The sequence below is a fragment of the Spea bombifrons genome, chromosome 4 (assembly GCF_027358695.1).
Source record: "Spea bombifrons isolate aSpeBom1 chromosome 4, aSpeBom1.2.pri, whole genome shotgun sequence".
Classification (NCBI taxonomy): Eukaryota; Metazoa; Chordata; class Amphibia; order Anura; family Pelobatidae; genus Spea; species Spea bombifrons.
The window spans coordinates 27,289,565-27,306,868 of NC_071090.1; the positions used below are offsets into that span (position 1 = coordinate 27,289,565).

The window sequence follows — 17,304 nt, forward strand, 5'->3', positions numbered from 1 at the left end:
AATAGGCTACTTCATTCTCAAACCAGCCTTGTTGATCTCACGTAGCATTTTTTTATAAAAATGGAAATAAAACTTGCAAGCTTGTAGCCAGGGCATTGAGGCAAGCTAGATAACAATGGGCACGCTATCCTTTTCACACCCCGAAATTGTTGAGGCATTTCAATGTTATCAAGTGGTTTGATATAATCTGTCCCTACTGGATTTGCAATCCCATAACCAAGTAATGCAGGAAAAGGGAATCCTGACCAAGCGTATCCAGCCCATCCTACCTTGCCTTATTCACGGGGGATAGGTTGGTATTGTTGGAGATAGAGAGGTTTAGGACATTACAATATGGATCTTAGATATACTGGTTGGGGTGACTAGGAAGGGGGAGCAGACAATTTTATCACTCAATGCTGAGAAAGTGTTTGATAGGGTGGCATGGTCCTATCTTTTTCAAGTCTTAGTGGGTATCGGGCTAGTCTACAACATGTTATCATGAAATCAGAGCCTACTGCTAGGGTAAAAGTAAATGTTTTTTCCTGAGTCCTTAAGGATTTATAATGGTACGTAACAGGGTTCCTTTTTTCCTTCATTTTGATCGTTCTTTCCTTGAAAGCACTTTATTCCTTTATTGGACCAATTGTAGCTTTCCTGAAACATCCCAAGCCCTCTGCAAACCACCATCTGAAACGATCTGAAGAGAGGCCCTTGCGAGAATCATAAAGGTACTCAACCACATTTGGGCTTGGCCAAAATCGGCCAGATCTGCAAGTTTTCTAATTCATATTTTGAATTATTATGTGTGTTTTTCCTGTATATGTACCAAATATGTATTTCGGGGACATTGTTTCTTTTTTAGCCAAATGTTATTTACCTTAGGAAAGTACACTCCTTTATCTTGATCACCTCCCCCTCTGGCCTCCTACACCCATAACTCTGACCCTTTTATAACCTAAAGCCATCTTCCCCAATTAATAGAAGAATAATCTCTCTTTCCCCTCTTGTTGCTTCCCTGAAACATCCAAAGCCCTCTGCAAACCCCCATCTGAAACCAAGCACAAAAACAACACTTCTCCTCCACTCCATCCCACTCCTATGTTCATTTTATTTTTACATCCTATTTTGCATCCTGAAACCACTTAGCCCTAATTTCTTCTACCAGAGAGCTACTATTCACTCTTTTCATCCCTCCTTTTCTTCTAGTTACTCATACTACTCCTTTAGATTAAAAACTCATGGCCAGGGCCCTCATAAGCCCACCATTCCTGCCAGGAACTTTGTATAAAAGTACCAGAAGGCTAGATAACAAGCTCACAGGCAGGGTTCTCAACTCCTGACATGTCTGTATGTATTAATGTATATTTGTAATGTATATGTAAAAATAGTCTCTGCAATAAAAAGTCCAGATTACATTTAAGGAGAGTAAGCCTTCCCATAAATGTTACCAAGACTTCTGGTCTTCTCTGACTGCTGGGCCTAATTGATTTATACTCCAAAAGATACCGTACCTGTTTCTATGTTTCAGAAGGAATAAAGGAAACAATAATGTTAGAAGATATACAATTGCTTCTTCAATAAGAAATATATCAAGTTTACGTCTCTAGGGTCAGGAGAATAACTTAATTTAGTGGATGTCTTAGATATACAGTGTATCTACATATTATTTAAGCCAAGGCCTCACAGTTTCTACTTCAGACAGTGGTTCTTTGTGCTGAACAAAAAGAAAGCAACGAGACTAGATATACAACAACATATTCCAAATCAAGAGTCTATGTTGCCCTTTTACAGGGGATAAAAAAGACTTGTGTATGTACATAAACACACTGAAGGATTTTGCAGAATCCACCACATGCAGTTGCTATAAGTGTTCTGGACATTTTCTATACCGATATTGTGAAGATACTGTGCCATTGGTGTGCCTTTCTTTTCTTTAGATACCATTGTCGACACACCTATGTCTAGGGGTAAATAGCTTAAATCCACGTAGCTTGAATAATCACAAGAAAATGCTTCTTTGATAAGAAAATGGAGGGTTTAATTCTGTGATGAAGCCTATGAAGGCTAACACACACGGGGTTACATTGGTATTGAAGATGTATGGTAACAAGGATGTAACAGATGTAAGTAACTGCAAGAAGAATGTAAAGATTGTAACCAGGTATTGGGGGAGACACACACTTCTTATAGGGACAATGACATCATGTTTACAATGTAAGACCAAAAGCCTCGCACTAAACAAAAGCTTCAGGTTTCTTGTACAGATCTTATCACACATTATTAAGGAACAGACCCTTCTGCTTTCACAGACAATGCAATACATGATTTACAAGGTGTGGGCTTCAGGGGGCTACATTTGCACTTAAATAAAAGTCTCCGCCTGTCCTTTCTCTGCGCATGTGAATTCAACTGGCCAAATGTTGTTTAGTTAGGTCAGATCACTTTAACTCCTTTTACACTTACAATGACTGTAATCCAAATTTGTAATATAAATATGTTATTGTGTACCCTAAGGTGTCATAGTCTACATGCTACCTCCATAACCGTGAAAAGTACAGTATTTTTAAGATGAGCTTGTTTGCACAAGTCTATTTTTGAGTGCAACATTATACACATGCCACACTATTGTTATAGTATTTGGCATTCTACGCTATTGTTTTTTCCTTTGTTTCCCCTGTTTGCAAAAGCGCCCCATTTTGTCATGTTATGTGGGCTCTTTATCTAGGTTGCAGCTGTGCATCTGGGAAGTATTATTTATAATATATATATATATATATATATATATATTTTTTTTTTCTGTATTGATTTGTATTGATACAGAAAAAATAATAGGCAACAGACTTGGAAGCGAAGTAAGGTGTACAAAATCTGCTTGCTCATTACGGATATTCATTCGGGTTGTTTTTTACATATTATAATTGCCTGGTAAAATAACTTCCTTAGATACTTTGACGAATCTTTTAACATATTTTTTTCATCTTAGTATTAAGTTTTTAAACAATATGCAAGGCCTTTTTGTGATAAACCTCACAAATCGTTTGGGTGTAATAATTAAAAATGTGAAATAAATAATTAAAACACAAATATATGATATAATAATCAACCTATTATACAGTATGTATCTATTATTTTTTTTAATGCCCAGGAACTGGTTGCAAAGATCTATCTAGTTTTATTGATTTAATGTTATTGTCTATATGGTATATGTTATAGATGTTTAAATAAAATGTAAAATATTTTAATAACGTTGTCAAAAGGGTTATAATGATTCCAATTACAAACACACTACTTACAGTTTTAAAATAATTTCGGAGCATATCAGGGCCCCAGGAGCTGACTTCAGAGTAAGATGGAACATGACGAAAATCCATTGCTTTGTTTTTCGCTAATCTGCTTGATTTGTAATAATGCACCTTGAGTTTTGTTCTGTCAAAGCTTAAAACATTGGGATTAAAAAAAAAAACAATGCCTTTCAAATTTTAGGGTCTTCTTTTGATCAATTCTGCCAGAATAATAACTTTGAAGCAGACATGAAGTATCTTCCACCAATGCAACAACTTCCCCTTCGTGCATTAAAATGTTTCTCAGAAATAGCCTTTAACCACTTCCTCTGTTGATGCACGAACACGTTAAGCAAGTACATTTTTGAACCAGCAAGCAAACATTTCCAAAATAATGTTAAAACAGAATGAGTATTAATATGCACATTACATGTATGTTGTATTGTAACAACTATATTGTATACTTCCACAGACTGTGAAAAAAAGAATACGACAATATTTAAACTTAGTGGCAAAGCACCAGTATCATAAACTGTGAAATTCATTAGTCTGACAAGCATAGATCCTTAATAGAAACCCCTAAACAAAAAAGCTACTACCATAGTTTTAATTAACTGTTGAAATAAACCAGCTCTTACATTTTCTAGTTCAGTGCACTAAGATCAAGAATAGTTTCGGCCTTAAGCATTAGCCTTAATCCTTTCTCATTGCAGGACTAGCAAAATGGCAAAAAGAGCAATAATACTACTGAGCCATAGGTCATCACTATTCTCACTAAACAACTGATAATCTTAACACAGACTGTACAAGACTTGCAAACTGGCCGGCTACACCTTAACCATGAGCTTCAATGTCTACAAGCTAGGGTCCCTCCATCCGGATCACCAGCGACATCAGCCACAACACACTTTTCATTACTAAGACGAGAACTCAAAGCACAGGCCTATCATTTACTATTAATGGGAAGTCTTGTTCTCGATTTCTTTATCCAAGTTATGGATAATGTACATGACTTCTTCTGCCAGGGGCGGATCCAGAGCCGGCCTTGAGAAGGGCACTGACACACCCAGTCACTAACACACACTGACACTCAACCTAATACACATGCACACACATTAATACACACTTATGTACTTGGATACTCACACTAACACACAATCAGACACTAATAGAACTAGACATTCAACAGTAACACACGCGTACCTGGACTCTAACAGTAACATGCCCTGACAGTCATACTAACACATACATCTAAATACTAGCATGACCAGATATTCACATTAACACAGCAAGGCACACTAACACACAACCAAACCACACCCACACATAATTTAACACACACCCAGACATGCGCACAACCAGATACTCACATAAACACATCCAGAACTCAACGTTAACAGACATGTACACACTCACATGCACACAGATACACACATCCAGACACTCACACAAGCCCAACTAGACATTCAATACTAACACACACACTCAGACACTCACATCAACATAACTAGACATTCAACACATAAAATAAACACATCCAGTCATTCACACTAATGTGCCCAGACACTCATAAACAGACACTAACACAACCAGACACTCACTAACACAATTAGACTCACACACAGACACTCATACTAATATAACATAAAACTCAAACTAACACAACCACTCTAGCACAACCACTCTAATGCAGACAGATACTCACAGTAACACAAACACAACCACTAGCTTACACAGACTAACATACCCAGACACAAAAACACACTTACCCATACACACTCACTAACATACCTACAAAAAAAGGCTAACATACTCAGGAAGACACAAACGTGGATAACAGACACAGTAACATACCTAGACACATGCACATGTTAACATACCCAGACACACACATACCCAAACACACATGCTAACATACCAATATACACACACACCCAGACTCACATGCTAACAAACCCAGACACACACACTAACATACCCAGACACACACACACAAACACACAGATACACACACATACCCAGACCCCCATGCTAACATACCCAGACACCCATGCTAACATAGCCAAACACACACACCAACATAATCAGACAGTAATGATTTACCTGATGGAGCTTTAGGTCCAACGTTACAAGGAAGGAAATCTCCTGGCATCCATCCTTGCCAAGACTTGTGTGTGGCGTAATGATACTGTGCATACATGTACAATAGCGTTTTTTTTTCTATTGGATACATTCTACTGACAACGTCATGCTACTGAGATCACGTGATGATGCTCCCCTTCCGGGTTCATTATTAAAAGACCCAGATACTCCTGTAAAGTTACGCTTTTGTGGTGTAATGTTATTATTGAAACTTCTCTTCAGTATTGTATATCTGGTATCGTAACCCGGCTTTGTTTTACCATGCTGATATCTGGTATCTTGACCTGGGTTGTTTGACCACATTGCTACACTGGTATCCTAACCCGCTTGATTGACCACTCCTCTACTCTGATATCCTACTCAGCTTTGTTTGCCCATGCTGCTTTATTGGTATCCTGACCGTGTGCACACTAATGCACAGGTATCCTGATTCCTACCTACTCTGCTCCTGGGTTCTTGGCACTGCTCAGTAAGACAGTCAGACATTACACAGACACACACATGCCCAGACACACACTAACATAACCAGACATACAAACCCAGACAGACACACACACATACTCAGATACACATGCTAACATACCCAGACTGACTCACACACACATAACCAGACACACAAACCCAGACAGACACACATATCCAGACACACACTAGCATGACCACACACATGAGGCACAAACCCATGCAAACACACACATACTCAGGTAGATAGCCAGACACACATACTCAGGCAGACTTCAGATGTTTGGCAATTCATGACCCGTTTAGCCTGGGGTTGAAAACAAACTCAGGAACACCGACTTTGCAGCAAACTGTGTGATTTATTTTCAAGCGAGACATCCCAAAACAAAATCATAAAAGAAAACCCTACCACCCAATTGGAGTCATCTCTCTCTATACTTTTCTGGCCCAAACTGACCCGCCTAAACACCTACCAACTAGACCTCCCTGCCAGACCCAGCTTAGCCATACTCTGGAAAACCTCCCCAGACAACACACAAAGGTCCAGGCAGGTATTGCCTCACTTGGCTCAGAGAGTCTTCTTCAGGGCCTCTCTTTGCCCTGGGAGCACAGGAGAACTTTCTCTCCCCACAACAGTCACATGTCACACTCCAGGGGTTTTAATGCCCAGCACCTGTGCCTGATGCAGGCCCCATCCTGTACTGGATCCTACAGACCTCTTGCCTCTCGTAAAATGATTTTCCACTGGAAGGGGGAACAGAGCTTTGGCCCACCCTCCTCTCCAACTGCTCCGTCTCAGGGACCCATATACATGACTTGTGTAGCAGCTGTGCTCAAATGCCAGATAAATCATCTCCGTAGGGCCTACAGTCTCACAATACTTAAACCTCCTTAACTTTTTAATCACCTATATTTTCCACCAGACATTTACTTACCTATTTTGATACAGTAAAATTATAGTTTGTCCTCTCTCCTGGCAATAATTGAATCTGTTGCCAGTGGCTGTTTTATGGACCTTGCTCCAGCCAGATACCTCTCTATCTCCACTTTTCTGAATACATTTTACATATTCAGTCTATGGATAGCAGCCCTCTTGCACGGCCCTCTGACCACCGAATCAGTGCTTCTTCTTTTGGCTCAGTGCATCCAAACATCAACCTTTGACCTGATCCTGAGTTTTATGTGGTTCCAACTTCATAATTCAATTATACACTAGTCTAAGGTTTAATAAAGACTAATATTTGAAGAAACTGACTCTACTAACTCCATGGTCATTCTAGGACTTCAATATGGGTGGAATGGTTTTGTGTATTGTAAACATATACCTTCTTGAAACATGTCTGCCATGCGTTTGTTCTTAAGAAAACCTGATTCCTGTTAGGCTGAGTGTAATATATGTAATATGTTTGCTATGTATACTTTCTCCCATGCAAATAATAAAAAATCTATGTTTCTAGGGTTTCAAAATCAAAATATATGAGAACAGTACAAAATACTGGGTATGTTAGCATGTATACCTGGGTTAATGTTAGTGTGTGAACATGTGTCTTTGTCTGGGTATGTTACTGTGAGTGACTTGGTATATTAGTATGTGTGTGTGTCTTTGGGTATGTTAGTATGTGTGTGACTGGTTGTTAGTTTGAGCATCTGGGTATGTTAGTGTCAAATGTCTGTTAGTCCTAAATTTCTGAACTGTGTGTTGGTGCTGAGTGTGTTAGTGTGTGCACCCCTCACCAGGTCAGGCTCTGGATCTGCCCTTTCTCAAGCTAAGCTCTTACAAGATACAAAAGCTTCCCAGCATCATTACAAACATTGTGCTTACTACCATCTCAACCCAATCTCTAATCCACCCATGCCACTTTTCATTTTATGTATACATCTTCTTTTGCATGCTACTACTCACTCTTTTTTGCCCCTCCTTTTGTTTTAGCAATCAACAATAGCTTTCTTCCCTCAGCTGGTGTTGCTCCAATGCCTCCACATTGAGGCATCCAGCAACACCAAGAAACATTTAGGGGCCCCTAGGAACAGTCATATTCACCATATTGAAAGGCTGTATGCCTTTCAATTATGGCGGCCTCCGGTGGTTAAAAAAAGTACTTAGTATTTATAATTGCTATTAAAAACTTTAACAAAGGCTGGTGGTAAAATTAGTGCATGCAAAGGGTTAAAATACTGTGGTTTGACCAGCAGGGCAATGATAAAAAAAACATACATCAAAATCAACACAAAAATGGTTTACTGACCACAAGATCGAGGTCCTACCATGGCCATCCTAGTCCCTTGACTTGAACACGATGGAAAACCTGTGGAGTGAACTAAAGAGTAGAGTCCACAAGCAGTGACCTTTAAATTTGAAGGATCTGGAGAGATTCTGTATGGATGAACCTCGTCAGACATTATAGAACAAGACTCAGAGCTGTCTTGGCAAAAAAAAATGACTAAAAGGGCACCAATAATTGTGCCACACATTTATTTAACATTTTTTTTATAAACCTGTATTGTGTTTGCAATAGTTTGATATCCTCAAGAGCAGAGTATTTTTTAAAGAAAGGATCAAAGGGTTTAACAATAAAGACAAATTTTCACAGCCTTCTTTGCACATATTTACCAAAGGTGCCAATTTTAGTAGAGGGCACTATAGTTTATGACGCACATGTTCGTCCTGGGGAGCGATCACAAGGGGCCTCTGTCATGATTAACTCATATCACAGTGGATGCATGGAAGGGTAATCCAGCAGAGGTGGTTAATTCCTTTGTGTTAGCATTCAATGGGTTAATCTGATGTTGATTTAAATGTGTTTCTTTGCGCATGCCCTCTGTATCTGTTCTGGCAAGAGGTGTCATCTTCCCTGGACCCCTGTGATGATTCATGGCCTAACTGATAAGGACCCTGCATTATAGGCATTCCATTCCTATCTTAAGTGGAGGGGTTTTCCATCACCTTTTCCCCACCATAATTTATTGGCAGATCAAAGATGGGAACCAATTCTTGGAAAAGGTGTCATATAATTGGTCATGGACCTATTTGAGGTCTGATTATAAGACGACCCCGATTATAAGACGAGGGGTATTTTTCAGAGCATTTGCTCTGGAAAAAACCTTGTCTTATAATCGAGCAAATACGGTGTATATATATATATATATATATATATATATATATATATATATATATATATATATAAAGCACTTTCAAAAGATGGTCAGCACTCCAGGTCTTTAAATTAACAATTTCTCTTTATTCAAAGTCAAGTCGACGTTCCAGTCATTGCTGACTTTCATCAGGACATACATTTATATATATATGTTGTTTGCCCAGGGTGGGTTGATATATATAGAGATAAATGTCCTAATTCCGATTTCTCACAAAAATCGTGAGTGGTGGCAGACTTCCTGGGGGGATACAGGCAGGATTTAGAGGTTAATTTGGTATAACTGATGCCTTGTTAAGAGGTGAAGTTAGTAAATCCAGAGCCTGGTGCTATTAACCCTTTCATTCCCATGCCCTCCACACCGTCACGGCTTGGCAAGTAGTCCTGATCGTGACAACCCCTGTAGCAGTTTTCGGTGTTGCAGAATGCTTTAATATTGAGGCATTACAGCAACACTGTTTGAGTGAAAAAAGTGTCCCTTGATCTCTTTCTAAGCTCATTTAATGGCGATATTGAGGCATGTAGCAACACAACCCCCCTACCCCGATAGCCTTGTAATTGCTCCAAAGAGCAACCATAAGCACCATCATGTAAATGACACTGCCGCCACTCACAAGATGGCGTCAACAACAGAAAAATGAATGAGTTCACAGAGGGTCTGGATAGACCCTCTTGAGAACTCTCGAGCTCCTCCTGCAGGTTGAATGCAGGTACTGAATTGTTTTGAAGTAGCAAAACGCTACTGGTACTTATTGCCCCATAACGTGCAAAAAAACCATTGGGTATTTCTAAACTCAGGACAAATAGTAGAATCTATTTAGCAGGTTTTTTCATTAGTTCTTGCAGATAAGTAAAAGATTTTTCAAAATAAGTGAGTCATTTTTTAACAAAAAAAATCACCATATTTTATCATTTTTTATAGTAAATTAGATGATATGATAAAAATAATGGTATTTAAAGAAAGACCTGTTTGTCCTGAAAAAAAACAATATATAATATGTGTTGGTGCACAAAATGAGAAGAAAATTACAGCTAAACAGCAACACTGAAAAATGTTAAAATAACCTTTTTCCCAAAATGTACTACGAGTAAGAAACGGTCTTGTCATTAAGGGGTTAATTTATATAGCATTAGGACAGTGATGGCGAACGTTTTTCTGCATGCAGACCTCAAAGTGCCAACACTGCATATTAAACATGGAAAGGAAGTTTTTTCGGTACAAAATTACTATACACAACAGTGTGCATCAATTTGGCCCATCTATCAGCCCAAGCAGAAAAACACATGAAAGGAGGGTCTATTTGTGAAACAGATTTTATTAAATAACATCAGCACTAAAATGATATTGGTGTATATTAATTCTCTTATTCATATACAAATTCATTATTTCCCTCATTCCCACAATTCATTCACACATTAATTATTCATTCTCTCACTCATTAGTTCAATGCGTTTCAATATTTTTACTATCCCCCTTTTCACTATCTACCACCCCCCCCCTTTGTAGTTCACTTACTCAGGGGAAGTCCTGTTGTGGGAGCGCGAGGCCTCTGTCTCCCTGCTTCACTGCTGAGCGCCGGAATACGATGTCATATTCCGGTGGTCAGCATGAACTCGTGACCAAGATAGAGGCCTCGTGGTCCCACCACTGCAGTCAGGGCAGCCCTGAGGTGGGTGGCAGCAAGGAGTGGAGGAAACAGAAGGGCGCCAAGCGGTTGTGGAAAACTTTTTCATGAGCGTGTCCGTTGTGGCACGCTTGCTATAGAATCACCATCGCTGCACTAGGAGATTCCATAGCACTGTTCCAACATAGTCGGTAATAACACACAACAATGGTACAAAAGGAGAAGAGGGCCCTGTGTTTGCGATGTTAAACACTCTAGACTGGGGTAGTTGTGGGTAATCTTTTCCACCCCAGGAATTGTAAACTAAAGATCTCATGTTGCACGGGTACATGCGGGTCTGTTGCTACTACTACAATGGTCATATAATTTTTTCTGTAACATTTGCCTCCCACCAGGAAACCCCTCTCTCCTGATGAGGTAAGGGGAGTTCCTCCAGGATCCCTAAGAAATCGCACCTTCTGCCTACTGTTAATCCACCCCTATCTGTACTAGATTAGCAGTAATTATGTGTTTTCAAATATGCCCCATTTGTATGTGCGTTTGCCACAATGGCGTGTGGTACTTTGATTTGTAACGGGTAGCTGTGTGGGAGTTTTTACAGCTGTTACTGGGCCCGCGTTATAATAGTTAATGTTACGGGAATCGTAACAAACATATAGCACATTCTCCGTGACCAGTCCTCACATCTGCCACAGAAAACTATTTGTATAACGGCGGGCCATGCTTAAACCGCACAGCACTAACGCCACGCCACACGAATACTGCGGAATGACCAACCGCAGTCACATTACAGCGTTCTCACATAATAACGCAGTGTTCTTGCGCCCCCTCGCATGAGCATTTATCCAATCAGCGATGCCTTTGCTCAGAAGCGTGATTTACGTCATCATTTATACGTAGCACCTCGCGAGAACTAGTACAGAGCGTATAAATTACCACCGACCCCTTTATTCTTTCTCAGATATCCGTCCGCTCGATTTTGTGCACACATAGAGTAGCCGTGAGAAAATGGAAGACAGCATGGATCTTGAGAACATGTCTCCTCTGCGCCCTCAGAACTTCCTCTTTGGTATGTTTGCCCTCCACATGTTACGTGTTATTCGCGTTTCACCTTTTGTAGCTTTTTCTTTAATTTTCTGGAAATTTTTTGTCAGACCTTAGTCGGAAGCACGCAAGGCCTATCCGCGTATTTCTCGGGTTTAAAGGTTCTTATGACATTTGCATTATAGAATCTTATTCATTCGCGGTTTAATGCGGCTGTAAAACAAAAAAAAAAAACACCTCCCCCCTCTCCATTTTAACTTCACCACGTGTGAGGGTAAACACGTGTCCAGGTAGGCCAGAGCTCCTACTCTTCTTGCCGCACAATAGCAATACTGTTAGCTTGCCTTTGAGGTAACCCTTTGAGTCCTGGATTTCCGAAAACTATATCCTCTTGGAAGGCGTGCGCGAATTTTGTAGCTTGTGTCTATTTTTCTATCTCGCGCCTATTCCGAATAGGTTAAGCTTAGTTTAAAGCGAACTGTACATCATAACATGCCGAACTGGTTCCTTCTACATATGCTTTAGCGTCCACTACCTCTTTAGTAATCTTGCATAGATTTAATTCCTCTTGGAGCCTTTTGTAGGTGACATTTTGAAAAATATTATAGGACTGGCCATTCTATAGAAACTCCTAGAAAGAAATCTGCAAGCATTGAACCCTTTGCAGCATGAGTGTATAACCACAGCTCCCTGACGCCATTGTGCTGGCTGAGTCTGTTACTCATAAGTCCATCTGCCTTTGACGTATACGTGATATAACTTTATGTCCATAAAGATTTTTGTTGGGTGGTTGTATTAGAGTCTCTACCATTCAGCAGGTTTCTCTTCTGTGCAGGCAGACTCTGTATTTAGGTGTTAATATTGAGCTATAGGTCCAAGCAGGAGCACAGCCTGATGTCCTGGACTCTTCTATTACTGTAACATGCGTATGCTGGGTACATTAATATACCTTACTTTAAAATGATGGAGAAGAGGTACTTAAGAGCAACTGCTCATCTCCCCCATGGTCTTGCCACTGATTGGCTGCTTGAAGAAACTTTATCTCCTGGCAGCATCCTCCCTATGAGTTTAATAGCGTGAAAGTCTGAAAGTGAAAGATGGGAGCTTTGCTAAATGTTCGGTTTTAACATTTTGGGCTGCAAAATAGACCCATGACCACAGTTGGCACACACCTAATGTTCATGTTATAGACATTACGGGTCGGTGGTGTAATATTTTAACTGTTACTGGGTGTTCTTTGTGAATGTAGCTTTCTTTGGTGATATATTCTGCTATTGGTGACATAAGAGTTCAACAGTTCTGAACATTGTAGTGTTAATGGCTGAATTTCTAGCACTTGCAAGTGTTAACCAACGCAATAACTCTTGTCGTCTATCCAACTTTAGGATGTGAACTTAAAGCCGATAAGAAAGAATATTCATTCAAAGTAGATGATGATGAAAACGAACACCAGTTATCTCTGAGAACAGTAAGTAATATAGGCGGCTTGTTGCATGTACTGGAACTTTTTTTCTTTTTTTTATGGCTTGTTACACTATTTCATTAACTTTGCAGACGTTTGAATTATAATGCAGAAATATACTAGATGTGTTTGAGGCACGTGATGCTTTTTCACTACTCCCTGTATAATGAGTCTTAAACTTTCTTTTGTTCTTCTGTTACAGGTTAGCTTAGGTGCATCTGCTAAAGATGAATTGCATGTAGTCGAAGCTGAAGGGATGAATTATGAAGGAAAAATGATAAAAATATCTCTTGCGTCCTTGAAGCCATCTGTACAACCAACGGTATTTTCCTTTGTTAATCCACTGCTCCCGCTCCATCCTGTTAAAGTAATAAATTTATAATCGATCCACTTCCTTTGTTTAAACAATTTGGTTCAGCATTGAATGTTTAAGCATTCACATGTGTAAACCTGAATGTGTTTTGCTCTGTATACTCCTTGGGGCTTAATGTTTGCATCTGGGTTTTTTTTTACCTAGCCAGGTGGTTCCTATGTAGTAAAACTCAGAATACCTAGATTTTCCTGTGCCAGAGGGTGCACCCTTCTTGGTGTACCAGGTTTCGCACAAAAGGTTACAAAACTCAAACTGCATAAGAAGGCCCTGTTCCTGTGCATTTGGCATCTAATCTACCAATATTGGAAACGGCTATTGACATTAGCGTCTATTTTTTTTTTGTTTAAGGTGTCTCTTGGCGGCTTTGAAATTACACCTCCAGTTGTTTTGCGATTGAAGGCTGGGTCAGGACCAGTTTATGTTAGCGGTCAGCATCTTGTAGGTAAGTCGTTTAACTCAAACTCCAGCGTGCTCTTGGATTGGTGGGAAATGACTGGTTCATGTCTGCATTAGGTTCTTTCCTTTTAAAGAAATCCTGCATTTTCAACTTCCTATTAAGGAATAGTATTAATATATTAATGCTCAGAAGAATAACAATGAAACACATTTTTCTATTATATGCTATGAGGGTCCTGTAGCTTACAGGAATTTACATAACTACTTCTCCATTACCTTAATTTATCTTAAATTGCTGGTTGGCTCTAGCAGCCATTTTACGAATGGACTAGGCAGATGGACAACATCGGGGCATTTAGTCAGAGGATACTGGCTCTGCTAAGGTCTTAAGCAGGTCTCTGTTTCAGTGAGCTGGTTTAACCTTAAGTTCTCAGGTACAATTACACTCTGCAAGACTAGGCTCATACTGTATGTACACTTACAGAAAAACTTCCGGGGATATTTTTTTTTTTTTGTTTAGCATGCTTTAATTAAAGTCTGTTTGCAATATTTTGTAGCTTTAGAAGATGATATGGAGTCCTCAGATGAGGAGGCTGAAGAAGAGAGCACACCAAGTCCAAAAAATGCAAAAAGAGCAGCTTCATTGAACCCATCCAAAGTTCCCCAGGTATGTCCTAACAGGTGTGCAACAAACTATTAATCCTGCCTGTCAACTGTATATTAATACACTGTATCCACAGAAAAAGGCAAAATTGGAGGATGAAGATGACGACGATGAGGAAGATGATGACTTTGAGTAAGTACTTGTTGTACTATAGATATTATTGCTCCCTATTTGAATTGGTATATATATTTAATCATGCATTTATTTTGTTTTTAAAGTGAGGATGATGATGATGAAGAGGAAGATGAGGAGGAAACTCCAGTGAAGGTAACATTGCTTTCATATATATCCATGGAGTTACTAAAGTCTCTATCCACCCATAAATCCTACATTATGTATACCATAGTAGGAACATGTAACCCTTCAAGATCAGTGATTTATTTATTTTTTGTATTGGTAACATCTCGCTTGGAAGCAGGTTTCATGTCTAATAGTATAGCAACTCTGTCCAAACCAGTAGGCATACTGGCATGGCTTGTTGGAGCCAGACAACTTTCCCTGAATGTTAAAGGTTTTTTTTTTTTTAGGGTGCAGATTTAAAGCGAATGTGTTTGCACAGTCATGTTATGATCTAATTGTGTGTGTGTATACAAATCACGATTTCCCTTCCCTCCAGTAATGCATCTCCTCTATTGCTTGAGGTATCATCTTGAATAAGACGATATGCACTTTCAGTTTGAGAATTATTGCATAAGTTTTAGCAGACCGAACTGTGTTGGTATTTAACAAAAGTTTAAGCCGTTGGTAATCTACAGCTTTGAACTCGGTTGTTCTCTAGCAGCATGTCTGGTGCGGGGCGGGGGGTTTGGGTGCGTTTAAACTGTAAAAATTGATGTTCTGGTTTTCCATCCATGGCAGTGAAATGATGAAAACTAAATTTCTGGACTGAGTCTAGTGTTTCACTTTATTTTTCTTTTTATATGCACTTATAGCCTGTTCCAGTTGCAAAGTCAGAGCACAAATCAAACCATAATGGAAAAGCCACTGATGCATCAAAGACTCCTAAGGTATGTTGAACTTGTGTATGCCTAATTAGAATGGGGGTTATCGACAAGCACAGCTGTCAATGTGGAAACTGGAAATGGCACTGTGTGGCTTTCACATTGAAGGTGGCACTTTCAAGGCCTAGAGATGTGATGTTTTAGAACCATGGCCAAATTTCCCTTAGTCGGATACAATTTAATATGCAAGTCATTTCTAGTAATCAGCTAGGGTAGCATGCTGTCTTGTGCCTCCACGCAGTGCAGACTATTGAATAACTGCATCAGCTGCTGTTGATTGGTGAACATTTCTGCTTTTGTTGGTCAAACGGCAGTGGTGGGCCATCTCCACTGAATTATCAATACTACTACCGGTATATACAAAAAGCAAAAGGGTCACAGGCCAGGATTTCAACAGCCCAGGTTCTTTAGTACACTTTCTTTTTAACATAATGCACGATTATTGATTATTACTGATTGATATCAAGGTTTTTTTTTCTTCTGACATTTCTGTGACAATTTTTCAGACACCTGAACAAAAAGGAAAACGGGAAAACAAGCAAGCTACCCCAAAGACTCCCAAAACACCGTTCACATTTGATGAGATTAAAGCAAAAATGCAAGCCTCCTTAGAAAAAGTAAGCTTTGTATTTATTTATGCTTTTAGTCTTCCCTAGAGTGTGGGGCTTTGCGTTTGATTCTGACTTTCTCTCATTTTGGTTTTCTTCTCCTAGGGTGTAGTTCTTCCAAAAGTGGAAGCTAAATTTGTCAACTATGCAAAAAATTGCTTCAGGACTGATAACCAAAAGGTAACTTAGTTTTTTTTTTTTTTTTTTTTTTTCTTCCCCCAATATCAAGTATCTGTAAGAAATTATTTTAAATGTAGTTAATGGTGACTTTTTTTGTTTTCTCCTCCACAGATGATCCAAGACCTCTGGAAATGGAGACAGTCTCTCAAAGATGGAAAATAGATTGAGTTGAATGTTTATTTTTAAAACATAAGATTTGTCCCTAGAATGTTCTGAAGAAATTGTGTAGCGTCTATCATGTTTTCTACTTTTTGTTTTCTCAATGTCCAAGTGAAGGCATATGCAAGGTGTCCAAAAATTAAATATTTTACTTACTACAATATAGTGTTTGGCTGTCTATTTTAAGTTCATTATCTTTGAAGATGATAAGGAACCGGTTACACAAAATTTGGAAATGGTCATGCCTTCAGTAAAGAATTGTAGATACTATGGATAGGTCACCTTAACATTATGTACAAGAGAAGCGTTTCCTCATGGATAAACCCTATACCTAAATGGAAACGGTTACAGAAGATGTTTATAACGTAATTTCATGAACTGAGATATAACTGGTTAAACCAAAACCTTTGCAAGAGCCCCAACGTGCAGGTGTGTGTATATATAAATGTATGTATACATACATTGGGGTTGTTGGCCTGTGGAGTTTTGGGGCATGGATGTTTCAGGAGTAGATTGACAAATGGGATTACTGTAGGCTGTCAGTGGGTTAAACCTGGGTCTTTGGAGCTATGGGACCATACTGTGCCTTGCAATGTATTCTGACCCCTTAAATCTCAGTTGGTAACTTCTGTTTTTGGTTTTGTTTTAACAATTATTGTACAGTGACATTTTAATTTTGACAAATAAAAAAAAAAAAAAGCTGCTTGCATTAAATTGTGTGGACATATTTGAGCTCCTCTAATTTAGAGCAGCTTGTGGGTCATCCCATTCTT

At 39.2% G+C, this 17,304-nt stretch overlaps 1 protein-coding gene across 1 annotated transcript; it reads left to right on the plus strand.

Annotated features, from left to right (window-relative positions):
* Window positions 1-11,556: 11,556 nt before the first annotated feature.
* NPM1 (nucleophosmin 1) lies at window positions 11,557-16,692 on the plus strand. The gene is made up of 11 exons (XM_053463333.1): window positions 11,557-11,713; window positions 13,074-13,156; window positions 13,353-13,472; window positions 13,872-13,965; window positions 14,477-14,586; window positions 14,660-14,715; window positions 14,802-14,850; window positions 15,516-15,590; window positions 16,091-16,201; window positions 16,298-16,372; window positions 16,484-16,692. The coding sequence occupies exons 1-11, from the start codon at window positions 11,653-11,655 to the stop codon at window positions 16,532-16,534; spliced, it is 885 nt and encodes a 294-aa protein (XP_053319308.1). The 5' UTR covers window positions 11,557-11,652; the 3' UTR covers window positions 16,535-16,692.
* The last annotated feature ends 612 nt before the right edge of the window (window positions 16,693-17,304 follow it).

Coding starts and splice junctions, on each gene's coding strand:
- NPM1 (XM_053463333.1), top strand. CDS start 11,653: ATGGAAGACAGCATGGATCTTGAGAACATGTCTCCTCTGCGCCCTCAG. Junction 11,714..13,073: donor CCCTCAGAACTTCCTCTTTG/GTATGTTTGCCC, acceptor ATCCAACTTTAG/GATGTGAACTTAAAGCCGAT. Junction 14,716..14,801: donor GAGGAAGATGATGACTTTGA/GTAAGTACTTGT, acceptor TTGTTTTTAAAG/TGAGGATGATGATGATGAAG.